The sequence below is a fragment of the Plecotus auritus genome, assembly GCF_963455305.1.
Source record: "Plecotus auritus genome assembly, chromosome: 5".
Lineage (NCBI taxonomy): Eukaryota > Metazoa > Chordata > Mammalia > Chiroptera > Vespertilionidae > Plecotus > Plecotus auritus.
Window position 1 is genome coordinate 139,550,633 of NC_137776.1, and position 27,814 is coordinate 139,578,446.

At 40.4% G+C, this 27,814-nt stretch overlaps 1 protein-coding gene across 3 annotated transcripts in view; it reads left to right on the forward strand.

Moving 5' to 3' along the window:
* Window positions 1–8,086: 8,086 nt before the first annotated feature.
* PGM5 (phosphoglucomutase 5) overlaps window positions 8,087–27,814 on the forward strand; it is a gene marked incomplete at its 5' end in the record, with an annotated part of 197,375 nt that continues 177,647 nt past the window's right edge. Inside the window, 2 exons of one of the 3 annotated variants that reach the window (XM_080669073.1) lie at window positions 8,087–8,254; window positions 8,769–8,891. In XM_080669073.1, the coding sequence (XP_080525199.1) occupies window positions 8,814–8,891 (78 nt within the window). Of the gene's footprint in view, window positions 8,255–8,593; window positions 8,892–27,814 lie in introns of those variants that run through there. The other 2 variants (XM_080669072.1, XM_080669071.1) reach the window with 2 other exon arrangements.

Here is a 27,814-nt window from a genome sequence, read left to right on the forward strand (position 1 = left end):
AGAATTGAGGCTTATATAATATGTGTAGAGACCTTACTGGTATGAAAAAATCCACTGACTTCAGGTTGAGAGCAAGAACAGGAACTGTTGATGCATGGGTTTGAAGGTCAAGATCGACATTTCTGGGAACGGGGACAGGAGCAGTAGGAGAGAAGAATTAGTCTTTTTGTATCTGTTGCTCTCAGTGTGCTTTCATGTCTCTGTCCTCTGCTGATAGCGAGTAAATGTTATGTTTACAGGCATAGTATACTTTTCACAAATCCTGTGAGTGCTGTTCTAAGAAATAACAAGTTTTAGAATTTTTATTAAATTGTCATTAAATTGGCAATTCTGACATCTGCTTCTCTGTGGTGCTCTTACATTTGCCAGGAGTCCCAAATATTACATTATTTGAATTCTGTTGGAGAGAACAATTGATGTGTTGTGGGGTTAAAAATTTCATTTAAAAAGTGATAGTCTTTAAATAATTGTGGTATTATCTTCCAATTTTTAAATCATCTTAGCATTTATCTTGTTAATGTTCATTTGTTTTTCAAAATGTTTTCTATTACCCTGTGTCTTTATCAGGTAGATACAATTTCTGTATGTTACTGGATTTTATAATCTTGTCACAATATGTTGATTCATAGTGTTAGCAAACTGTCCACTTGTTATTATATTTTTTTCTTAACAGAAGACCATGAAAACTTTTCATATAGAAAAGTTTTACAGAGTAATTCTATGCTTATTGCTTTTTTAATCTTCGCCCAATGATATTTTCCTTGATTCTAGAGAGAGAGGAAGGGAATGAGAATGAGATAGAGAGAGAGAGAGAGAAACACTGATGTGCAACATCGATTAGTTGCCTCCTATATGTGCCCCAACCAGGGATTGAACCCACAATCCAGGTATGTGCCCTGACCGGGAACTGAACACGAAACCTTTTGTTGCACAAGATGATGTTCAACCTGTTGAGCCACCTGACTGGGCTGTGCTTATTCTTATGCTTTCCTGTTATTTTTCAAAATCATGTAAGTAAAGTGTTATGAAATTTCAGAATAATATAAATTCAGGAGGAATTTTCAGATATTCCATTTACTTATTCCAGAATCCCAATGATTAATATCTGTCAGAAGTTTGGACAGTGAAAGGGAGTAACATCCTCTATTGGATACCTGGTAGAGTTAAATGATAAAATGTTGTTGTGGAGCCACTCTCACTACTGATGCCCCTAAGTCAGACATGTTGGAGGATCTCAGATACATAAAGAGAACTGCTATTGGATAAAAACCTGGTTGATTTCAGTTCCTACTGAAAGTGGGAAAAATCCATTCCATGAGAATTGAAAAGTTACCACTTCCTAGGTTCTGAGAAAGCATTAGAAATGGGGAAGAAAAATGCCAAAACAGTGAAGGTGCTCTTGGCTTCCCTTTGAAGTTGATAACCATAATTTAGACCATAAAGCCCCAATCATTGGCACCACTTTTGGGTTAAATTAGTGTGTCCTGAAAACCCTATGTTAAAATGCAGTTGTGTTCACTATTTGCTTGAGTTGATTTTCAAATTATTGTGCCCTTTGTAGATGTGCTCTGAGAAAATGAACAAAAGACTGGAAGAATCTCATGGAGAAAATTTGTCAGGCAGGGTACATAGAATTGTTGGAACCAGTGTTCCTGATAAATAGGTAAGTAACATCTGAGCTAGGCCTGGGCTGGGCTAGGGACTTGAGGATGGCATGTGCTCACAATTCCAAAACTGACTGGCTTTGATATCGTAGTATTTCACTGTCAGTCGTGCAAATTCACCCAGACTTCATAGCTGAAAAAAATCCATTCATAAGGTAGGAATACTGGCTTGTACAGCATACTTGTTATTTAGCTCCATGATATAGATGAATATAAAGTAGTTTTTAAGAAATTACTTTATAGCCCTGGCCAATGTTGCTCAGTTGGTTGGAGTATCGTCCCATACACCAAAAGATGGTGGGGTGGATTCCTGGTCAGTGCACATAACCAGATTTCAGATTTGGTCCCCAGTTGGGGCACATGTGGGAGGCAACCAATCTCCCTCCCTCCCTCCTTCTCTAAAGTCAATAATAAAAAAAAGGCTAATTTTGTAAAAAAAAAGAAAGACATGACTTTAGCTAGGAATGCTAAAATATTTATTCAGATATTAGTCATATATTGGGGATCCCTTTCTAAAATCCACCATACCAAAAAAAAAAAAAAACCCAAAGAAAAAATTCCACGTAGGTTATGATTAAAAATGACTAATCAAATATAATTTATAGAAAATATATTTCCTTTTTAATGAATATCTAAATTGTATTTCTTTAACAAAATTCACCTATTAAAAAAGTATAGAGATTCCTTTAGAAAAGTAAAGATTTTTGCCTTTTATAACAGGAGGAACTTTGATAAGACTTTCTAAAGTTTTTAATAATCTGTTATTATATATCATTGATGGTTCTAGATATTTTGGGGGACACCTGGAAATTGAATCTTCATCCTTGCTTGATCAGTCTTATTATTTTTAGGTAAAGCTGAATTAAAAGGAAACTATTGGCTTTCCAAAAACAATATTTACAAGTTAGTCAATTAACATTAAGTGCTTTTCAAAGTTGGGGCTAGTGCATGAAGGTCAGGAAACTACACCCACGTTATTTTGCCCATTGGTTTCTTGTGCTGGCCTTGGGAGGTTGATAAGCAGTCCTTCAGGATTCCTAGGCATCCTGTGCACCTCCAAAAACAAACCACACAGGAATCACCCCTAACTGCCTCTGCATGCCTGATCACCCCTAAATGCCCTCCCCTGCTGTCCTGATTTTGCCCCCAACTGCCCTTTCCATGTGTTAGGCTGACAACTCCTTTTGAACTGTTACAAAGTATTTAAGGGTCAATAAAAATAAATTTTTAAATCCTTACTGCTAATTCCCTATTTTGCCTATGATGTTATGCTAGATAGTGTGCCGAAAAGGTAATCAGACATAGTTCATTCTTGCTCTCAAATACAATACTACTGATACAAAGATTAGGAATCATTACTATTATATTATTTACTAGAGGCCCAGTGCACGAAATTTGTGCACTGGGGGGGGGGCTGTCTCTCACCAGCCTGCACCTTTTCCAATCTGGGACCCCTTGGGGGATGTCCGACTGCTGGATGTCCTGTGGGATCAGGCCTAAACCGGCAGTCGGATATCCCTCTCACAATCTGGTACTGCTGGCTCCTAACTGCTCGCCTGCCTGCCTGCCTGCCTGATTGCCCCTAACCGCTTCTGCCTGCCAGCCTGATCACCCCCTAACCACTCCCCTGCCAGCCTGTTTAACACCTAACTGCTCCCCTCTGGCCCGATAGCCCCCAACTGCCCTCCCCTGCTGGCCTGATCTCACCCCCAACTGCCCTTCCCTGCCAGCCTCATCACCCCTAACTGCCTCTGCTTGCCTGATCACCCCTAATGGCCCTCCCCTGCCGGCCTGATCTCACCCCCAACTACCCTCCCCTGCAGGCCTCATCTTGCCCCCAACTGTCCTCCACTGCTGGCCAATTTGGTTCTGATTGGTTGGTTTCTATGCCAGTCAGTGTCAAAAGCTCCGCCTCCTAGGCAGCCATTGGCTCCTCACAGTTCACCCAGATTTGGTTTTGATTGGTCTGTTTCTATGCCAGTCAGCTTCAAAAGCTCTGCCTCCTAGACAGCCATTGGCTCCTCACAGTTCACCCAGATTTGGTTCTAATTGGTTGGTTTCTATGCCAGTCAGTGTCAAAAGCTTCGCCTCCTGGGCAGCCATTGGCTCCTCACAGTTCACCAGATTGGTTTTGATAGGTCAGTTTCTATGCCAGTCAGTGTCTCTGGGCCTATCAACAGCGAGGCGGGGCTGATCAGCAGCCCAGGTGGAGGCCTGGAGAGAAATGGAGGCGTGGCTGCTGGAGAGAAGGAGAGAGGCAAGTGCTGATCAATAGCTGCCACAGAGGCTATGTATCAGACCTTGCTTCTCTCTTCAGGCCTGTCTCTGGGCCTGATTTTCAGCCCCCTCAGCAGTCAGTGCTGGGCCATGGCAACCCAGCACTGACTGCAGGACTGACTTCCGGTTGGTCGAGCCTCCGGTCATGATGGACCCAGAGTTTTTATATATTAGGATAATTATTATGGTAATAATAAATTTAGTAAATATAATAGCAATAAAAATTATTTTTAATAATGATAATGGTAATAACAATAATAATCATTGTAGCAATCACTTATTAAGCCCCTATTATGTTCCAGGCACTGTGCTGAGCAATTTCTACATATTAGCTCTTTGAATATGATCATCAACCCTAGGAGGCAGGTAGCATTATATCCATTTTTCAGGTGCAGAAACCTAGCTTTAGGGAGAGAAAGCAAGTTGTCTAAGGCCACATATGTAGTCATTGATGAAGGTGGGAAACAAATATTTGAAGCCCAAGATGTGGGAACACAGGAACAAGTGCACTAGACACACATGAGACAAGAACCTTTACATCACTTGAACATTCACTTAGTGGCCTTACAATGAAGGCAGTAGAGAAGCAGCAAGTTTTGTTGGGATTGCTATGTGCTATTTCATTTGGACACAGTAAAAGGGAACAGAAGGCTTAGTGGAAGATGGTATTTTGGGAGAAATATAATGGACTTTCTCCACTACCCGAAGGTGTTTGGGCATATTAAAAAGGGAACTGGTGCTTCCTTAGAGGAATGACTGCCTCATGACATTTTCCACCTGCTTTTCTGGCACTTGTCCTGTACTTTTGGCATTTCTTCGGCTCTTAGAGTCAATGAGTCAACAGCATGTTTTTAGCATTCCCTGTGTGCACTGAAGTAGACTCCAACTCAATAGGAATACTTAACTACCATGACCAAATGTGTGTGCTAGCCTTCTCTGCCAGCCAGGGCATTGGAGGTGGGGGTGTGAGGGTGGAAGAACAGAACATATAAAATTATATATAAATATATATGTAAGTCATTTTAAGTCTTGAAATCACTCAAGGGTTTATATTCCTTTAATATGTTCTTATTGATTTCAGAGAGAGGAAGGAAGAGGGAGAGATAGAAACATCAATGATGAGAATCATTGATTGGCTGCCTCTTGCACGCCCCCTACTGGGAATCGAGCCCACAATCTGGGCATGTGCCCTGACCAGGGAATTGGACAGCGACCTCTTGGTTCATGGGTCGACACTTAACCACCACTGGACCACACCAGCCTGGCTCAAGGGTATATTTTTTAATTGGGTGATTTTACCTGCTCCCTTTTGCAAATTCTAGTAACTTTCTTAATAGAAACCTGAAAGAAATTATTCTTTTAATGCTTCATGAGTAAAAAAGGGAATCATTGAATGATTTATCTGGAAGGGACCTGAAAGATCTAAAGTGTTTCATAGAATATTAATGTCCTTGATCTGTTTTGGAAAAGGGCCCATAGTCAGATAAAATTTGGAAATTCTGGGTTAAAGTTGAGTATTCTTTCCTACGGAACTTCAGTCTTTAATATGCTAATGCGCTTTGTGAATCTACAGGATAGGGGATAAAGTATGTAGTGTTTCAACACTTATTTTACCCTAAATTCTCTTTTTGGGAAATGCTGATCTTGCTGAGCCAGCTAGTGTTTTTCTCTACATGAAGGTGCTGGCTGACACCTTTTTTTTTTTTTTTTTTTTTGAGAGCAAGGAAGTCCCAAGGGAAAGGGAAGACATATCAGTTACTCCTGTTTCATGCCAAGAATTCTCAGTGAGATGCCTTTCTCTAGACTAGAGGCTCGGAGAAGGCCGAAAGGCATCTCTAGGCAAACAGAGCTGCCCTTCATTGTGACCCATGCTGCCGAGAGCTCTGAGCTCAGTACAGAGGGGTAACCAGTCCCTAGAAGCAGGAAAATGTATTTATCCCTGACCTAGCCCACTGAGGACACTCAAATGGGAAGGGGGATGTCACCACTGTAGTCACAAAGGTAGTCTGAGTCTCTTTCCTTAAGCAAACTGGTCTTGTGAATTTAGGCTGGGAAGCATGAGTTTTAAAAAAAGTTAAACTGATGTCTTTTCTGTGGGACCTCTCAGAGCTTTGAATATGAAAATGTGCATTGTGAAGCTTCAAGAATGGGGTAGAGTGTGCAGGATTTTAAAAAGTTACTTAGCCACGAAATTCTTGTTTTGTGCAGCATTTGGTAGCACTCATGTTCTGAGGAAAACCCATTGAGAAACACTGATCTAACCTGACCTTCTCATGTTACCAGCGAGCAACTATGGGCAAGACATTTCTTATCTATGGGGCCCTCTCGGGTTTCATTCTCCATCACTGTGACAAATTTATTAAAATTAATTGGATCAAATTTGGAGGTAGCTTTGAAGATATTTCTTTAGTTATAAAACTTTCTTTTGTTTCAAGGGCAAATTATATGTCTTTAGTTCCCATTGTCAAAGCCCACAGATTAATTCCACCAATCTTTATAAAATATCACCTATGCCCAAGACCCTTTAAGTACAGTGGTGGTCTACAAATATATAGACTGTAATTCTTGTTATACATTAATAATGATAAATGCAACATTGATGGCAATAATATAAACATCTAACATTTGTCCAGCACTCTACTAAGTATTTTAATCCTACCAACAATTTATGAGGTAGGGATTATAATAATGCCCATTTTACAGTGAGGTTAAGGAATTATTCCAAGGTCACATACAGCTAGAAGAGAGAAGATATAAGCAGAAAGGTATAGCAACATGGGAAACATTCCTTATTAGTGATACAAAGTACTATGTGAATTCAGTGAAAAAAATAATTTTCAAAATACTTGATCAGTGAAAGTGTGAAGGATGTGGTGAACAATTGTGATTTGGTCATCCATTTCTCTTCCCTCTGGAGCAGTGGTCGCCAACCGGTGGTCCACTGCTCTGGAGCATAGCACCTTCTTCCTTTGGAGAAACTGTTTTCCCTTTCACTGTGGGGTTCTTTTCTGGTAATATAGTTGGGCACATTCCCTTGTGCTGGGCCAATCAGAGTCTTTGGGAATTTGGGGATTAGAACTAGGAAAAGTGGCTTTCCTCTTGACTGGTAAAACTGTAAAATCTTGTATGAGATGTGCCTGACTTGTCTTTAGTCTGGTGAAAGGAGCTGAGCTTTGTTGGGACAGAATGACGGAGATATCAAAACTGAGGCAGGTGCTGAAAGTGGAGAGATGAAGTCCTGGAGGTCTTTTGGGCAACTCTAGGCTTGGGGGCTATGTCTTTACGAGGGGAAAGGACTTACCACCTTCTCTTCTCCTGGGAATAATACTGTCCTTCTTTGCAATATGAAATGTTATTAGAAAGTCATTTAAAAAACCCCACACCATAGAGATATGCACAGATCCTTAGAAGGGTTGAGGTCTGTCTGGTGCTAAGCCAAGGCTCCCTCAACCACAAATTCAGGGGAATGGACTCTAGGGTTTTATCTTTTTAGTCTGTTCTCTCTTTATTCCTATTTTCTATGGGGGTATTTCTTGGTTTTGGATTTCAGGTGCGCTTTAAGGAGGCAGGGCAGACCATCGCTAGCCCATGCAGAATGAGAGGATCCCTGGAAAGGACCTAACAGTTCCTAGTACCCGGTCCTTATTCAATTTGAGTTTGTTCATTCATTTCTGGTAGGATATTAAAAAGAGCTCAACAATAGGGCAAATACAGTGTGGGACAAGCCTGTTTCTAAGCATGAGCTGGGCTAGCCAGGGTGGGAAGGGCAAGAAGAAAATTTGGGTCTTTGTTGCTGCTGTTGCAACTACCACAGGAAGAAATGTTTCTATACTGAAATGTGGGCTATCTGGAGATAGCCAAGGGAAAAGTGTTGCTGGCTGGGCGGGCCCTGCTGGATGGAAGGGCCTGACAGTATGTGATTCCCTGCAACAAATGGTAGTGGTGGAGGGTGTGTACACACAAACACACACACACAGCACCCAGCCTCCAATTTCATCGCTGGCAGAAGATAACAATTCTCAGCTTGCCTTTCCAGGGTTATTTTTGGCTGGGGCTGTTGCTGATGGCAAAAGTTTCAGTCCCCCCAACCCCACCCCCACCCCCACCTCCACCCCGACTCCCTCCCTTGTCCTTGTTCCAGAGAGAAACTTGTGCGAATAAACTGCTCACTCCCAGGGAGAAGAGACAGGGTTGTTGGTGAAAGGGGAGAGGGACTGGGGGTGCCGGAGAGGATCCCAAATCCTCCTCCAGGTCTCACCACCCCCGGGCTATTTTCTAGCGGAGGGTGGGCCCCAGAGACAGTCCATTGCTGGGTAAGGCTTGGGTCAGACACAAGAATAGGAGCCGCCAGGGGAGGGGGTAGCTGGCACTGGGAACAGGTTTTGGGGACGACACCCTGAAAGTGAGTCCAGCTAGGGGAAAGAACTGCGGGCCCCTAGGGCCATCCAGCTAGAGAGGAAGTTTGTTGGAAGGTAGAGGCCAAACTTTGCTGGGGCAGCGAGGGGCCGCTTGGAGAGGATCCACCGGTCGGTGCCGCGGGAGGGCGCAGGCTGTGGGCCGGCTCGGGGAGGGGGCCGGGGCGCGAGGCGGAGTTCGGCCCGCCGCCAGGTTGGTGGCCCCCCCCTCCCCCCCGGGCTGCAGATTCCCTCTGGCTCCCGGGAGCCGCGGCAGGACCGGCCAGGAGCCGCCATGGAGGGAAGCCCCATCCCGGTGCTGACCGTGCCAACGGCACCCTATGAGGACCAGCGGCCCACTGGGGGCGGGGGGCTGCGGCGGCCCACCGGGCTTTTCGAGGGCCAGCGCAACTACCTGCCCAACTTCATCCAGAGCGTGCTGTCGTCCATTGACCTGCGCGATCGCCAGGGCTGCACCATGGTGGTGGGCAGCGACGGCAGGTACTTCAGCAGGACAGCCACGGAGATCGTGGTGCAGATGGCTGCGGCCAACGGGGTGAGTTACCTGGTCGTCCCTGGCTTCCCGCTGCTGTCCCAGGTTTTCGCCCGCGCCCCCTTCTGCCTGCTGGCTCGGGGCTCTCCTAGCCCAGGTCCTTTCGCCCAGCGTCCCACAACCGCCGCTCTCCACAGCCTCCCTGGTGCACCCGGGACATTGTCCTATTTGCAATCATCTTCCACCCTAAAGTTTGGGTCTGCCAAGTTTAACAGTAGTGTTGTCTCAGTACACACAGCAGTGTTGATCCCCGACATATTTGGCAAGTGCAAACGGCGAAGGTTTTTAATATCGTTGGTTCATGAACGCAGTGAAATTATTTTATGATTAATTTGATTCGGATGGAAATGGGGTAGGGATCAATTTGATGCTATGCAGCCTGGCTCTCAGTTTCCTGGAGACATCTTTAAATGGTCTGAAATGAGATTTGCAATGCCTTTCTTAAAGCAATTCCCAACTTCTCTCCAAGATGCCCTTTGGCATTTGACCACATTTCATGCCTTTTCTCCCTTTGCGTTTCATCCTCATTTCCTCTCCATTCTCTCACGACCTCTGCAGCCTTCTTTTGCAATTGGAATTCTCAGACACCCCCTCCCCCCCTCGCTTCTCCCTCCTTCCTTGATATCCTACTAGAAGCAACGTTTGCTATATCCTCATATCCCTATTTTCTCCTTCCAAATCCAGCGGCCTCTCAAGGACTTTCGCAAGAGAGATAACTAATTTCAGAGATCTCTGAATTCTATATGGGAAGCATTGTCTTAAAGAGTAATTTCGGCCTTGTTAATGTGGTCAGACCCACACACATAGAACTTTTCTTTAAGTGATATCTCTGCAGATGTATAAATGAGTGCGAACATTTAAAAAAGTGAAACTAAACAATTGTCTGGCATTTGGATTCCTTCCTTCCTCCTTCCCCCCACCCTGCCATTGTGTGTGTGTGTGTGTGTGTGTGTGTGTGTGTGTGTGAGAGAGAGAGAGAGAGAGAGAGAGAGAGAGAGAGAGAGAGAAAGAGAGAGAACCAGTGAGATTTGGGGTTCTCCATGCTTCATGTTTGTCTACTATAATTTCCCCTTCCCAATGCTTCAGGGATGAGGAAATAGTTTTTTAAAAAATAACCAAAACCAATTGGGAGAAACAGGGCCAAGGGGTGAGTTGGGTTATGGAATTGTGATTTTCAACCCCAGCAGACAATGATGCTGGAGATAAAAGACTTGAATTTCTCTCTGGTTCTCACTTGGGATGGTGAAAATTGGCTAGAATCAGGGATTTGCAAAAAGGTTGACAAATGGTCTTTTACTCTTGTCTGACAAAGCTGTTCCTGTGGACTCCTGCCAGTTTTTTCAGGGATGAGAGAAACATAGCCTGTCAATTTTGTGGGTCAGGATATTTTTGAAGCTATAGTTGTTGATTTGCATGGGCAAATTATTATTATGCTTTATTATTTCTTGGCACACTTTACCATAAGGATGCTTCAACCTCTTAATACAGTGAGTTTTCTCTGGTAAACACATTTTATTAACTTTGAAAAAGTTTATTTTAGGGGATAGTTAGCGTAAGTTAATATATGCTTAAAATAGAGTTAAATGTAACCTCACAGTGGTTATGAAGAATCCATATAGAAGTCCATCTCTTAAATATTCTGAAATTACTACTTCTAAGGCGGGTGGACATGGGTGAAGAGAATGGTGGATATTTATCAAAATTTCAAACAGCTCATTTTAACCAATCTTATCCTTATTTTTGTTCAGTTCTTGGGGACTTTTGCTAAAGCGAAGTGAATAATCAGAAGGCTGGTTTCTGGGAAAGGTAGTTTTGATAACTGTAAGCAAAATTGTTCTTGAGTAATTGCAAATTGGTGGGAATGGACTTGTCTCCTAATTTGGACTGTTGAGTTATAATCGGGAACTATGAACTTTGATTCCAAATGCTTTGACCTTTTTTGATTTCTTATGAAATATTCAATAAACAGGCTAGAAAATAGTAGAAAAATAGAGTTTCTTTCTTTTTTTTATCTGGCTGGAATCTGACTGGGGGGCTGCATTCTCTATCTGAAAAATCTTGGTTTTTATTAAAAATGTTAATTTTCCAAAACAATTTTCTATAAAAAAACAAAAACTTTAGTTGTTCTTTGATTATGTAATTGATGGAGGAGAACAGAAGTTTGGAATTTATAAAATTATAAACTACATTACCAATGTTTTAATAGCTCATAAACTTTGAAATGGATTCTCAGATATATCCCTGTACAATTTGGGATTTCCCATTTTTATTATAAAGTTGTGAAATTTTTGAACTTTTGGAAAAGTAGAGAGACTAAACTAATGACATTCGTATGCCCATACCCTAAATTGTTAACATTTTTTTCTATACTTATTTCATCTCTTTAGGGAGTATTTTAAAGTATATTAAAGAAAATTACATTTTACCTCTAAATTCTTTAGTATGGATCTCTAAAAAAGAACATTTTCTTTGACAATTATACTTTCATTCCAAACAAAATAAAAAGTGATTTCTTTGTATCATTTATTACCAAGCCCACATTCAGATTTCCTCACTTATTTTAAAATGTTTTTATAGATGGTTTGTTCAAGCTGGTTTATTCTAATCAATAAACACAGATTGCATTTGATTATTTGTCTTAAGTCTCTCTTAACCTAGAAAATACTTCCCTCTTTATTTTCGATAATGAAAATTACTTGTTGGAGAGACTAGGCCAGTCAATTATCCTATAGAATCTCCCCTCAGGCCCCCCCCCTTTTTGGAATCTTTTATTTATTTCTTGATGGTGTCATTTAACTTTTTTACTATATTCATGTTTTATTTGTTTGTTTGTTGAACTAAAAATTAGTTGCAAAGTCTTAATTAGATTCGGGGTCAACAATTTTTTTACAAGAATATTTTATAGATGATGATATATGTTCATGTTGTATCACATTAGGAAACATAATCTCTGGTGGTTCCATTATTCGTGATGCTGAGATGATTACAGGGTTATTGTGGTGATTGCTGGTAGCTTCTATTATTTCCTGCCTTGGGACTAGTAAGTAGTATGTCCGTCAAACTAAGTACCATGTGAATATTTGTTTCCTTATCAACCTTCATCCATTTGTTTTAACATCCAAGAGTGATCCTGGCTTGAGTAAATTGTTTCATTAGGGGTTTCAAAATGTTGATTTGCTAATTCTCCTCTTCCTCCTGCATGTTTTAATTGGTATTTTACTATAGATTGGGGCAGCTTCCTCACAACTGGGCCATTTAGTTATCCTGTAATAGAGTTCCCTCTGGAAGGCAGAATATATATTTATTCTCTCTTTACAGCACCAGTTTTCGTAGTAAGATTTGGTGAAACAGCAACCTCCTTGTTGTACATGACTTTTGTTTTGTTTTGCTTTTACTTTCTTGAATATTGCTATGGACACCTGGGTTTTTACAGAATCAATTTGAATGGATTTGTGAGTGAAAAGATACTTCTTTACCTGTTTTTGTAGTCTTTATGTGGCTATGTGAATATACCTAAAAAATCCCTATAAGTATTTTAATTTCCCTTTAAAAATACAAGCATTGTCATACTAAAAAAGAAAAATAATTACTAAGTACAAAGAGTAAATTGTATCATTTAAATGAATTGTGACTAAACTTAGTTTGTAACTAGTTGATTTTTTATTCTCTTTCTATTTCCATCTGCTTCAGATCCTTTTTAGGGGTTTAGATTATCCATATTCCAATTTATTCTAATCTCTTATGAGTTCAAGAGCTAAATATAACATAATGGCTACAAGAATGCCTTCACCCTTCTCTGGGTAGATCCATCTGGCTAAGAGCATTCTCTCTCTTTCTCTTCTGTGTTATAATCTTCTTTTTTTAGTCCCAAACTACCTTTATTATTAGACAATAATAAAGCACTGTATCTGCCTCAAGATCTTTCTGACTTTTTCTAAAGTCTTCTCTCTCTGGAAATGACATTGTATATCACTCTGTCCAGTAGAACTTTCTGTGATGATGGAAATATTCTGTAATCTGCACTGTCTTGGCCACTGCCCACATGTGACTATTGAACACTTGAAATGCACCCACTGAAGAACTGAATTTTACATTTAATTTAATTAATTGAATTTTAACTTTAAATAGTCACAAGTGGTTAGTAGCTACCATACCAGACAGTACAGCTCTATAACTTAACATTTAAAGTGTGTGTGTGTGTGTGTGTGTGTGTGTGTGTGTGTGTGGTGTATATGTGTTTAATGGAACCAGAGTATTACAGTCAAAGCAATTATAGGTTAAATAAAGGTAAGCCATCAAATATGACAAATATGTATTTGGCAAACCCAAACCAGACTATAGCCTAGGAGATAATGAGGTTTGGTAGAGAAAGCACTATTATCAGCATCTGGAAGTCTCCCCTTGATTTCCTAGCTCTGCCTTGCAAGTTACAGGACAAATGCTTTAGCCTCTCAAAATACCTAGAAACCCCTTGTTTCCTCCTCTATAAATTGGGTATGACAGCATCACTGAATTATCCTGGGAGTCAGATAATGCACTGCATAGGAAAGCATTTAGAAACATCCGTAGCACTAAGATATTTAGTGGAGTATTATTAAGGTCAACCAAATACATCTCAGATAATAATAATCTGAATACATGTACTGAATAAACCATGAAATGGGCCCCTTTGCAAACAATTTATATCTCTTGTTTCATGTTTTAGTCAAGAGAAAATCCACTTGTTGACTAGCCATATACAGTATTGGGCATATGATGATCAGCCACAACAACAACAACATTATTATCGAGTTACAGCATTCAAGAGCTTCTTAATGCCTTTTGAAACCCTTTCGAGGTGGAAGCTGAAGTGCAAGGGCATGAGGAAAGCTGGTCAGCAAGAGATTTGGGTGTGCCTTCCAGCTAAGATGTTTGCACAGGTTATATTTGATTCTAACAGAACATGAAAAGGTAGTTGTTCCAAAGAATGAGAATACTCTTGCCTTGGCATTTATTAGACTACTAGAGGCCCAGCGCACGAAATTCGTGTGTGGGTACAGTCCCGAGGCCTGGCCTGTGATCAGGACCATCTTCCCCAGCTGCCCGCAGCCGGCCCTATCTCCTGCCGCCACCCACCCCCGGTTCCCCGTTTGCCATCGGGTGATCGGTGCCTGACGGCCGGGCAAAGGGACTGAGAGGTCGACTGTTCCTGCCCGTTCACCAACCCTGCCCCCGCCGCGGGTGGCCATCAGGCGATCAGAGCCTGCTGGCTGGGGAAAGGGACCAAGAGGTGGTGAGTGCGTCTCATAGTGACTGGTCCAGCAGTTGTTCGGGTCGTTCTGCTGTTCAGGTCAATTTGCATATTACCCTTTTATTATGTAAGATAGAAGCCTGGTGCATGGGTGGGGGCCGGCTGGCCTGCCCTGAAGGGGGGCCCCGGATCAGAGTGGGGGTCCCCGCTGGGGGCGGGGCTGGCCTCGGTGAGGGGCCACTGGTGGTTTGCAGGAAGGACGTCCAGAGGAAGACGTCCGATCTATTCGGTCTAATTAGCTTATTACCCTTTTATTAATTTAGATATGGGAGACACACTTTGGTGTCGAACCAAAGACAAGGAACATAGGTTTGGAAGGGGAGCAGAGTGGGATATGGTGTTGGGTGGAAAGTAGAGAGGGAAGAAAATGGAAGCAAGAGAGGGAAACCAGTGCTTCAGTACATAAGGCTTCTTTCCTGGAATGGATGTGGAAATCTGGGGTTGGCTGGCTCCAGGTCTTATCTCTTGAAGTAAAAAAGAACTGAGTGGTCATTGCTATGTATTTTCTACTGGTTTTCACTACAGAATAGGTATAGGTGGCTGGAATGAGCTACTATGGCCCAGATGTTAGGAAGGTTTATAATCTCTCTATATAAAAGTCTAAGCAACTGGCTGACTGGCTGACCGTCCGGTAGCTATGATGCGCACTGACCACCAGGGGGCAGATGCTTAACGCAGGAACGGAAACCACAGGCATGGAAACATGGAACAGACTGATGAATCTCAGAGGGAAGGGGTGAGGGGGAAAGGCGGGAAGAGATTAACCAAAGATCTTATATGCATACTAGAGGTCCGGTGCATGGATTCGTGCACTGGTGGGGTCCTCAGCCTGGTTTGCGGGGATCGGGCCAAAACTGGCTCTCCGACATCCCCCAAGAGGTCCCAGGTTGTGAGAGAGTGCAGGCCAGGCCGAGGGCATGCACTGGGCCTCTGCTGTATTAGAAAACTCTAAAGAGCCTTCTATCACTCTATCTTGCTTCCCTTACCAAATCCCGATTCGTGATTCGTGGAATTGGGAAATCTATTATACGAGCAGCAGCAAGTTTTAGGGAGCCTATGGTTCCATCCATCAATGTTTGGGCCAGTTCATTCTTAAATCTTTAGCCTCAAGTCCTCATTTACTGTGTGTGTGTGTGTGTGTGTGTGAGTGTGTGTGTGTGTGTGTAAGTAAAGGGAGTGGGAGAGGTTTTGAGAACAGCTGGGCCCTCCCAGTTGCTGGTGTGGGTTATTTTAAGCTTTGTTTAATGTGTCCAGAGACCCAGATGGCATTTTTAACTAAGCTGCTTTAGTAAATCTTCCAATAAAGCATATGATGTTTATTGAAAAGACAGACACACATCAGCAACATTATGTGTGAAACTTGCCCTGAGAATTTTCTATGAAACATCTGTTCTCTTTGAGCCATTTGTGAACTCTGAAGTTTGCTAGTTTCTGTACAGACATAAAGAGTAGAAGTTGGAACCGATTTTTGAGGAATCTCAGCACAGGTATTGGCTTCACTAATCTTAATGCACATCTCTTGGTCCTTGGCCACTCTTCTTTTAGATAACAGTAACATGAACAAATACTGTAATAGAATTTGAACAGGATTATTGGGGAATGATAGGCAGGGGAAAGAAGGTCTAAATTTCCCAGGGATTTTTATATAGAAGATAGAAAGCTAGGGATACAATGTTCTTTGTTAGTCTACAGCCTTGACAATTAATTGCAAACACTCAAGATTTGGCCAGTATGCCTTAACTGTTTATACTTGCATAGCCAAAGGGAAAGTTTTAGGTTCTTTCATCTGATTTGACTCATTAGTTATGAATGAAAGGATATTTAGAATATACACATGACTTGTTAAAATCCACATTTTCTGAGTTCTTGGATATCTTTCATCTCTTACATCTTTAGTGACATCAAATTTTGGACTAAAATCTGTATTTGTATGAAAAGTTTCAGGAACATTCAATCCCCGAAGAAATTCTTTTAATTGGCAAAAAGTCACAGAAGTTTTTCTTTCCTTTCCAAGTCTCTAATAGGTGCTTTGTACAAATATAATATTAAAATATTGCCAATATATTGTTCTCCTCTGGTAAGAGTCCTGTTTTGTAGCTGGCGGGGTTAGGGGGAGGGTATCTAGTTTTGCAATTGGGAATTTCTAATGGAAAGAGAAAAGAATTTGAAATCATAAAGACCAAAGTTTATCCCATTTGACAAAAGACCCCACAAAATATTGGGAGGAGAGTTTTACTACAGATGGTTAATATCTACAATACATGAAAAGTGTTTCCCAATAAGAAAAATTCAAACAATTAAAAGAAATATTGTCAACAACACAAACACATGAAAAGGGGATCAACCTAATTAATAAACAAAGAAATATAAATAAGAGCAACCCATCAGTTTGAAAAAAAATAAAAATACTCAGATTTTGGTGTAGGTATGGAAAATTGTCATGTATGTACACTGTTGGTGGAAGTTATATTGATACAACTTTTTGCTTAGGCAATTTGGCAGTATATATCTAAATTAATAGAGTTATTGTTTAATAATTCAGGAGTTCTTTAATTTAAAACTTTATCCTGGAGATATCCCTACTACAAATGTGCAAATGTCTCTGTATAGGAATGCTCACTGCAACATTTTGCTAAAGAAAAACTTGGAAAATCTATGTTCAACAGTAGAAAACAAGTACATAATTTATGACACAACCTCACCATAGATGCATTAATATTCATAAGCATAGGAGGCAGATCTATATGTCACATGAGGAAGATGTGAATGATAGTTTGTTAAGTGAATCAAAGTAATTAGTAGAGTATCTTATGTAGCATGATCCCACTTTCATGTATATAATTATGCATAGAAAATAGGGTTGGAAGAAGCACACTCCAAACAGTTAACAGTGAATATATCTGGGGTCTGTGGGTGTGTATGGAGAATTCTGTCCATTTCTACTGCATATACTTTTCTTTATTAACTAATCATATATCTATATGAATTGCTTTAATAATTGAACATACCAATAAAGAATAATGAAGAAAAAGCAGAAGCTCTGTATTTGAGTCATGGTACTACCATTGGCAACTTGTATGCCCGTGAAGTCACCTAGCCTCCTTGGGTTTGCTTTCTCATGTGTAAAAACAGGGAAAGTAATACTTGCCCCCATATCTTCCAGGATTGTGGGATGATTGAATGTGGTAATGAATTATTATCAATTATTTTATTCATTCATATTACCAAACTATTTTCCTCTGATTAAAGTAAAAGGACATGTGCATATGGGCTTTTTAATTTCCAGAGCTTTACTGATCAGAGGTGCCTGTGGATGTGATGATCACATTTGCTTTGGTGAGGCTTCCTCTTGACTTTTGGTATTCCTCCATGCTGCTGGTTAAGGCTTGGATAATCACTGCTGAGGTCATGAACCTCTCCCGCCTCCCAGTGCACATACTCACACACAAACACTCCTGCATCCACTCACTGCCATGGTACTTGAGGGGACAGCTGCTCTGGCATAGACTGTTAACTCAACTTAAGGGACTTATTTTCTTTTTTAGCATGGTCTGTGCATTATTTCCTGTTATGAATTAATTGTGTCAATGCCAAACTCTTCTACCTTAAACCTTTCTAAGGCTCAGGCTGTGTTAAGAACATCCCCCCACCCCGGCCAGCCACCCCACTATCCCCTCCTGAGGCCAGATCTTAGTCTGCTCATTTCAGGATTTTTAAGCCTAATGGACTGGGCCATGTGAGAGATTACTGAGAGGAACAGACCAAGTAGGGGCTAAGAGACTCCAGGCTAATCTGCTGAGTAGTCTGGAAATGCACAGCTGCAGGAGTTGGTGATGCTTTAAAATACGTTGTCAGGCTATTTGTTAGGGCGCCTGCTTCTGTGGCCCTGCTGAATGCTTGCTTAGGAGGCATAATCTTTTTTTGGACAGGAGCTCCCAAATGTAAAGTGACAGATGCTAATGTGGAATATAATACAGAAGACCCAGCTTTGCTGTCATAAATAACGGTAAATTGTTTAATCTTGCTGAGTTGTAAATCTATGATAGCCAGAGGTCTTTAGTTCACTGGAACATACTATAGGAGGCGGGGGCACTTAGCAAATGGGCAGTAATGATTAACCAGCCAGACAGAAAGTGGTCTGATGGGATTTATTTGAAGATCCATATAAATGTATTTGAATTGATGTGACAACTACTCATGGAAAAACACATAGCTATAAAGAGAGACTAATTTTTTGTTTTGTTTTGGAATATATATATTTTATCTACAGAGGTACCAAAGATACTGAGTTTTTTGTTTTGGAATGTGTGTGTGTGTGTGTGTGTGTAAAATCATTACACAGTAAGTCCTCACTTAACATTGTTAATAGGTTCTGTAACTTTAAGTGAAATGACATATAAGGAAACCAATTTTACCATAGACTAATTGATATAAATAAGAGTTAAGTTCCTATGGCGTCTCATTGATGTTATAATGAAATGATGTAGAACAAAATGGATGTTATTCTAGGACCTGCTGTGTTATAAAATTTCTGTATACCTATAAAGGTGCCAGATGTAAAGTATTCTTAAGAATTTAGGTAGTTTGTCAAGTAGCATATACGTGTGCATCTGTGCATAGGACACCCCTCCACCCCTGCAAAGAGATATATCTTCTTCCCTGGATATATTCAGCAGGAAGATAGAAGAGAGTCCCAGATGTCAGAAGTGTTTGAAGGCTTTATAGAATTGAAGGAGTTGACTAAATGTTCCCAAATGATCTATGTTTCTATGATAATAAATAGAACTGATGCTTGAGTTGGATGGACCAAGACTAAGAAATATAAGCAATTTGCCGAAGCCGGTTTGGCTCAGTGGATAGAGCGTCGGCCTGCGGACTGAAGGGTCCCGGGTTCGATTCCGGTCAAGGGCACGTACATTGGTTGCGGGCACATCCCCAGTGGGAGGTGTGCAGGAGGCAGCTGATCGATGTTTCTCTCTCATCGATGTTTCTAGCTCTCTATCCCTCTCCCTTCCTCTCTGTAAAATATCAATAAAATATATTTTAAAAAAGAAAGAAATATAAGCAATTTAAGTCCTACTGTTCTAGGCAAGAAGCTATGTTGCAAGGACATCTTTCTGCAGTGAGCTCAACAACATGGATAAGTTAGCAGGCCAGCCTAGTATACACCAGTGGACAGTGCAAGTCAGAGGCATAGCTGGGGGAAATGTCAGAAGATCCAGGTTGAACAAGGATACAGACATGGTCCTGTCATTCCTTACCATGCACTTCAGTAGTCTCTTAGTGATTAGTTTTGGTGGTTGAAGAAGAAAGAAGACATTATTGTCATGCAGGCATGTTTCAACTAGTTTTTTAAATTTAATTATTGGCACGCTATATTCAGTTTAATTTATTCCACAATATGAGTTCAGTCCTCAGACATTTCTTTAGTTGCACATATAAAAACTTTAAGTGAAAGAATACTTTTTTTTTATTGGTCAATAAATGATAGTACATTTAAATAATGGAAGACTATACAGCCACTAAAATCATGTTATGGAAGAATATTTAGTGATAGAAAGACAGATTTTAGGGAAGGGCTAGTTATATTAAGTGCAATATGTAGGCCACACAAATTTTTCTTTTTGTAAAAAAACATAAACATAAAATGAAAGGAGGGAGAGAGAGAAAGAGAGAGAGAGAAAAAAGAGAGAGAGAGAGAGAGAGAGAGAGAGAGAGAGAGACCAAAACAGATAGACAAAAGACAAAGGATGCACAAAGAGATGTTAACAGTGGTCATTTTTAAGTTTACAGATGATTTTTATTTTTCCTTTTGCTTATGTACTTCCTAAAGGTTCAAAAAAAGGAACATGCAAATATATATTTTTGCAATTAGAAAACCATTACAAGTTATTAAAACAATAACAAATTCATTCAATTGCTATGAATTAAGAAATTCATAATTAAGAATTAAGAAATGACACCAACAAGGAATTCAAGTGAAATGTATTGAGAGTTTATTGGGTGGCAGATATTGAACTGGAGCTCGGCTGTATTGGCTTTCATCCTCCATCCTGTGATCATTTAGATCTTTTACATAATAAAACTGAGATACAGAAGGATTCAGGGTCTTATCCAAAGTCACATACCTAATAGGTGGCAAAGTCAGTTTTTACATCCTTTCCCACTGGATACCAAAATCTCAACTTATCTCAGGGCATTCAATTCTGCCTCTTGACCCAGGTAGATGCAATGGTTCTCATCCTGTTCCCAGTGGGGTTGGTCCATTCATGAAATGGCAGCAAAGAGGGCCCCTTCTTGTTTTAGTGAACCAAACCCTGTGCCTTAAGGTAAATATTTCAGCAATTTCCAAGCATTGTATTACCTTATCACCAGAAGGTACCTAAGCTCCAATTCCACCCTCCTCATTTGGCACCCGAGGAAAGCCAGATTGCCTGATCCTTTCAATGAGATTTTGAGAACTGGTGGGCTGATTGAGGAACAGAACTTGGGCCAAGCATCTAGATGCCTGTAAATTGTCTAAACTTGTTCAGATGTTAGGAATCGAGTGTGAAATCCATTTTGGTTTGGTTCAAATGGACTCTTGTCTCTTGCTTCCAGCCCCTGAGTGTGCATGTAAAGACATCCAGGGGGACGGGAAGCTGAGGATGAGTTTGGGTGCTCCCATCTGGTCTCCATGTAACAAAGAATTTTACAGCACAATTATCCATGAACAACTGGAGAAGTCCCTTGGTGTTTGGATAACCACATCCACATCTTGAGTTTGTTATGTCTTGAAATTCTACTTAGCCATCACCTGCTTACTCATGTGCAGCAGTGTGTAAGGGCTAGCTCTCCTCTTTGACAGATGGGACAGAAAGGCTGAAGCTCTGCCATCCATGGCAGTTTAGCTTTGGACTGCCTTTGTGTTTTGTTTTGTTTTGTTTTTTAACTGAGAAGACAGGAAACAGGCATCTCTGTGTGTATGGCGTTCTAAGCACTTTGTAGATGGATGTGGTGGTGGCTGTGTGGTACTGTACAACACTCTATGTCTGTACCATCAAGGAAGTTTCTGCTTATTGCTCTCTTCACTCTCTCTGATTCATGTTGGGAATTATGGGGATATGACACAACGAATGGAAGACATTGAGGAATGTCATGCTTACTTTTTCTTCTCTGTCTTGGGGAATCTTTTTAAAAAATGATTTACTTAAAGCGAAAAAGTAATCATCAAGGGGACAAGGGAGTTCACACATGAAAAGAGTCCTGCTTTCATTAGTTACTGGGGAAAACTAATCTGGAGTCAGAATTCTGCATCTACTCTGAGATTCTAACCTGTGGATTTAAATTGTACACTGCTGCTCTCTAGGATTTTAATTTGAGCTAATTAAAAACTGAACACATACTAAATCTAATTTAGAAGAGTAGTTGGTAGCATTCTGAAAAGAAGGATCCATCAGAAATATAATCATTAACAAAATTAGTTGTATATGTACCTGGTGTAAAGTAATGAAAGTGCTGAGAGAAAACTTTGTGTAATAAAATTTTTTCTTTCTCAGGACACTAGTCTGTGGCATGTGGAAGGGCATATTGATTCTCTCTGTACCTGCTATGCCCACTCATGGGTGGAACAAATAATAGTACTATCTAGGTGAGGTGAAAGGGTTGATGAAAGGCACTAGTATTGCATTAGAAGGATAGACCCAGAGAGATCATAGGTAACTGCACCATAGGAATAATGATGATTGCATGAACTTGTTTCTACCTAGTCATGACTTCTAAATGCTTGGGGAAGGGGAGACATAGCAGGGAGATTTGCCTTAGGTCAGAAGTGGAGCTAAGACGCATATTTAGATCTTCTAACTGTAGCAGCCACTGGAAACCAATATAGATTTTTTAAGATTTCTTTATTGATTAAGGTATTACATATGTGTCCTTATCCCCCCATTACCCCCCAAAATCCCCCCCACTCATGCCCTCACCCCCCTGTTGTCTGTGTCCATTGGTTAGGCTTATATGCATGCATACAGGTCCTTTGGTTGATCTCTCCCCCTTACCCCCACCCTCTGAGGTTTGACGGTCTGATCGATGCTTCTCTGTCTCTGGATCTGTTTTTGTTCATCAGTTTACGTTGTTCATTATATTCCATAAATGAGTGAGATCATGTGATATTTATCTTTCTCTGACTGGCTTATTTCACTTAGCATAATGCTCTCCAGGTCCATCCATGCTGTTGCAAATGGTAAGAATTCCTTCTTTTTTGCCACAGCATAGTATTTCATTGTGTAGATGTACCACAGTTTTTTAATCCACTTATCTGCTGATGGGCACTTAGGCTGTTTCCAAATCTTAGCTATGGTAAATTGTGCTGCTGTGAACATAGGGGTGCATATATCCTTTCTGATTGGTGTTTCTAGTTTTTTCTTGGTATATATTCTTAGAAGTGGGATCACTGGGTCAAATGGGAGTTCCATTTTTAGTTTTTTGAGGAAACTCCATACTGTTCTTCTCAGTGGCTGCACCAGTCTGCATTCCCACCAGCAGTGCACGAGGGTTCCTTTTTCTTCGCATCCTCGCCAGCACTTGTCGTTTGTTGATTTGTTTATGATAGCCATTCTGACACGTGTGAGATGGTACCACATTGTCGTTTTGATTTGCATCTCTAGGATGATTAGTGACTTTGAGCATGTTTTCATATGTCTCTTGGCCTTCCTTCTGTCTTCTTTTGAAAAGTATCTATTTAGGTCCGTTGCCCATTTTTTGACTGGGTTGTTTATCTTCCTTTTGTTAAGTTGTATGAGTTCCCTGTAAATGTTGGAGATTAAATCCTTATCGGTGATAACATTGGCAAATATGTTCTCCCATGCAGTGGGCTTTCTTGTTGTTTTGTTGATGGTTTCTTTTGCTGTGCAAAAGCTTTTTATTTTGATGTAGTCCCATTTGTTTATTTTCTCTTTAGTTTCCATTGCCTTAGGAGCAGTATCAGTGAAGAAATTGGTTTGGCATATATCTGAGATTTTGCTGCCTGTGGATTCCTCTAGTATTTTTATGGTTTCCCATTTTATGTTTAAGTCCTTTATCCATTTTGAGTTTATTTTTGTGTGTGGTGTAAGTTGGTGGTCTAGTTTCATTTTTTTGCGTGTATCTGTCCAATTTTCCCAACACCATTTATTGAAGAGACTGTTTTGACTCCATTTTATGTTCATGCCTCCTTTGTCGAATATTAATAGAGCATAGTGGTTTGAGTTGATTTCTGGTTTCTCTATTCTATTCCATTGATCTATATGTCTGTTCTTGTGCCAGTACCAAGCTGTTTGGAGAACAGTGGCTTTGTAATACAGCTTGATATCTGGCATTGAGATCCCACCTACTTTGTTCTTCTTTCTCAGGATTGCTGCAGCTATTCGGGATCTTTTTTTATTCCAGATGAATTTTTGGAACGTTCGTTCTAGGTCTGAAATATGCCATTGGTATTTTAATGGAGAGTGCATTGAATCTATAGATTGCTTTGGGTAGTATGGACATTTTGATGATGTTGATTCTACCAATCCATGAACATGGTCTGTTCTTCCATCTGTTTATGTCTTCCTCTCTCTCCTTTTCCAGTGTCCTGTAGTTTTCCGTGTATAGGTCTTTTACCTCCTTAGTTAAGTTAATTCCTAGGTATCATGTTATTTTTTTTTGGTGCGATGGTAAATGGGATTGCTTTTTTAGTCTCTCTTTCTGTAAGTTCATTATTGGTGTATAGCAATGCCATAGATTTCTTGGCGTTAATTTTGTATCCTGCTACATTGCCGAATTCATCTATTAAGTCTAATAATTTTTTGATGGAGTCTTTAGGGTTTTCTATGTACAGTATCATGTCATCTGCGAATAAGGACAGTTTTACTTCTTTTCCAATTTGGATGCCTTTTATTTCTTCTTGTCTGATCGCAATGGCTAGTACTTCCAGCACTATATTGAACAGGAGTGGTGAGAGTGGGCATCCCTGTCTTGTTCCTGTTCTTAGGGGAAATGGTTTTAGTTTTTTCCCATTGAGTATGATGTTGGCTGTGGGTTTTTCATATATGGCTTTTATGATGGTGAGGTATGATCCTTCTATTCCCACCATGTTGAGAGTTTTTATCAAGAAAGGGTGTTGGATTTTGTCAAATGCTTTTTCTGCGTCAATTGATATGACTGTGTGATTTTTATCTCTCAATTTGTTTATGTGATGTATCACGTTTATTGATTTGCAGATATTGTACCATCCTTGCATCCCTGGGATAAATCTTACTTAGTCATGGTGTATGATCTTTCTGATGTACTGCTGGATCCGATTTCCTAGAATTTTGTTGAGGACTTTGGCATCTACGTTCATGAGGCATATTGGCCTGTAATTCTCTTTCATTGTGTTGTCTTTATCTTGTTTTGGTATTAGGGTGATGCTGGTTTCATAGAATGAGCTTGGAAGTGTTCCTTCCTCTTGAATTTTTTGGAATAGTCTGAGGAGGATAGGTTTTAGTTCTTCCTTGAATGTTTGGTAAAACTCCCCTGTGAAGCCGTCTGGCCCCAGGCTTTTGTTTGCTGGAAGCTTTTTGATGACTGCTTCAAATTTTTTCCATAGTTATTGGCCTATTGAGATTTTTAGAATTTTCCTGATTGAGTTTTGGAAGGTTGTATTATTCTGGGAATATGTCCATTTCCTCCAGGTTGTCTAGTGTGTTAGAAAAGAGTTTATCATAGTATTTTTTAACAATCCTTTGTATTTCTGTGGGTCTGTGGTTATTTCACCTCTTTCATTTCTGATTTTGTTTATTTGGTTCCTCTCTCTTTGCTTCTTGGTGAGCCTGGCTAGAGGTTCATCAATCTTGTTTATCCTTTCAAAGAACCAGCTCTTGGATTCATTGATATTTTGTATTTTTTTTTTTTTGTCTCTATGTCATTCATTTCTGCTCTAATCTTTTTTTTATCTCCTTCCTTCTGCTCACTCTGGGCTTTTCTTGTTGCTCTCTTTCTAATTCTTTGAGTTGTAGAGTTAGATGATTTATTACTATCTTTTCTTGTTTTTTTGAGGTAGGCCTGTAGAGCTATAAACTTCCCTCTCAGGATTGCTTTCATTGTATCCCATAGGTTCTGGATTGTTGTTTTTTTTTTTTTATTGTCATTAGTTTCCAGGATGTTTTTAATTTCTTCTTTGATCTCTTTGGTAACCCAATCATTGTTCAATAGCATGCTATTCAGCTTCCAAGTGTTTGAGTTTTTTGGATGGCTTTTATTGTAGTTTATTTCTAATATTATGCCATTGTGGTCTGAGAAGATGCTTGATATGATTGCAGTCTTCTTGAATTTGGGGAGACTTTGCTTGTGACCCAATATGTGGTTTATTTTTGAAAATGTCCCATGTGCACTTGAGAAAAACTTATATTCCGTGGCTTTGGGGTGAAATGGACTTAATGTCAATTAAGTCCATCTGATCTAGTGAGTCATTTAGGATTGCTGTTTCTTTGCTGATTTTTTGTCTAGAGGATTTATCTAGTGATGTCAGTGGTGTATTAAATTCCCCTACTATGATTGTATTGTTGCCAATATCTTCCAGGAGATTTTTTATGTATTTGGGTGCTCCTGCATTGGGTGCATATATGTTTATCAGGGTTATATACTCTTGTTGTATCAATTCTTTTAGTATTATGAAGTGGCCTACCTTATCTCTTGTTACGGCCTTCACTTTGAGGTCTATTTTGTCATATATAAGTATTGCTACCCCAGCTTTTTTTTTTTTCATTTCCATTTGCCTGAAAGATGTTTTTACATCCCTTCACTTTCAGTCTGTGTGAGTACCTTGTTCTGAGGTGGGTCTCTTGTAGACAGCATATATATGGGTCATGTTTTTTCATCCATTCAGCCACTCTATGTCTTTTTTTTTAAAATAAATCTTTATTCAGATTATTACAATTGTTTCTCCTTTTTTCCCCCATAGCTCCCCTCCACCCGGTTGCCACCCCACCTTCTGCCCTTACCTCCCCCCCACTGTTCTCATCCATAGGTGTATGATTTTTGTCCAGTCTCTTCCTGAACCCCCTATACCCCTTTCCCCCTGAGAATTGTCATTCCACTCCCTTTCTATGCCCCTGATTCTATTATATTCACCAGATTATTCTGTTCCTCAGGTTTTTAATTCACTTGATTTTTAGGTTCACTTGTTGATAGATATGTATTTGTTGTTCATAATTTTTATCTTTACTTTTTTCTTCTTCCTCTTCTTAAAGAATACCTTTCAGCATTTCATATAATACTGCTTTGGTGGTGATGAACTCCTTTAGCTTTTTCTTATCTGTGAAGCTCTTTATCTGCCCTTCAATTCTGAATGATAGCTTTGCTGGGTAGAGTAATCTTGGTTGTAGGTTCTTGCTATTCATCACATTGAAAATTTCTTGCCACTCCCGTCTGGCCTGCATAGTTTCTGTTGAGAAATCAGCTGACAGTCGTATGGGTGCTCCCTTGTAGGTAATTAACTGTTTTTCTCTTGCTGCTTTTAATATTCTCTTTTTGTCTTTTGTCCTTGGCATTTTAATTATGATGTGTCTTGGTGTGGTCCTCTTTGGATTCCTTTTGTTTGGGGTTCTGTGTGCTTCCTGGACTTGTAAGTCTATTTCTTTCACCAGGTGGGGGAAGTTTTCGATCATTATTTCTTCAAATAGGTTTTCAGTATCTTGCTGTCTCTCTTCTTCTGGCACCCCCATAATTCGGATGTTGGTATGCTTGAAGTTGTCCCAGAGTCTTCTTACACTATCTTCAACTTTTTGGATATTTTTTTTTGCTTTTTGCTTTTTCGGTTGAGTGTTTTTTGCTTCTTTGTATTTCAATTCTTTGACTTGATTCTTGTGTTCCTCTAGTCTGTTTTTGGGTCTCTCTATAATATTTTTTATTTCAGTCAGTGTATGTTTAATTTCTAGTTGGTCCTTTTTCATATCTTTGAGGGTCTCGTTATATTTATAGGCCTTTTCTAGGATATTCTTGAAAAGCCTTATAACCGTGGTTTTGAATTCTATATCCAGTTGTTTGTTTTCCTCCATTTTTTTCGTTTGTGATCTGTTTCTTTGACGCCGCATTTTCACTGCTTCCCTGAGTTGGTAGGATAGATTTGTGTGCTATGTTTCCTATATGGCCCAGTGGGTCGGCCTCCCCAGATAACCTGAGGTGGACACTCTTGGTGCACCCCTTTGTGGACTGTGTGTACAGCCTTGTTGTAATTAAGTCTTGATTGTTGTTGGTATCACTGGGAGGAATTGACCTCCAGGCCAGTTGGCTGTAAGGATCAGCTGTGTCTATGCTGGGAGAAGTTCAGTGCTGGAGACAGCCTTATAGGATTAGACTTGCCAAATTGCAATAGCCTCTGTGCTCAGCTTGGATGGGGTGGAGTCTCAGGGCGGAGCAGACAGTCTTGGCTTCCCGTCAGCCTTGCCCTTGCGTGCACATGCGCGCCTTCAGACCTCTGCCTTCCCGGCTCCCGAGTCTCCGCCCGAGAGTCCAGACTCCCCCCACAAGAGCGTGGGTCCCCAGGGGCTCGCCCGGAACTGGGGTTCAGTGCAGTCAGAACTGGGGCCCAGTGCAGTCAGGAGCCTCCGACTCCCTTCCACTAGGGAAAGCCTGTGGCAACCTCCGCAGCCTTTGTGCG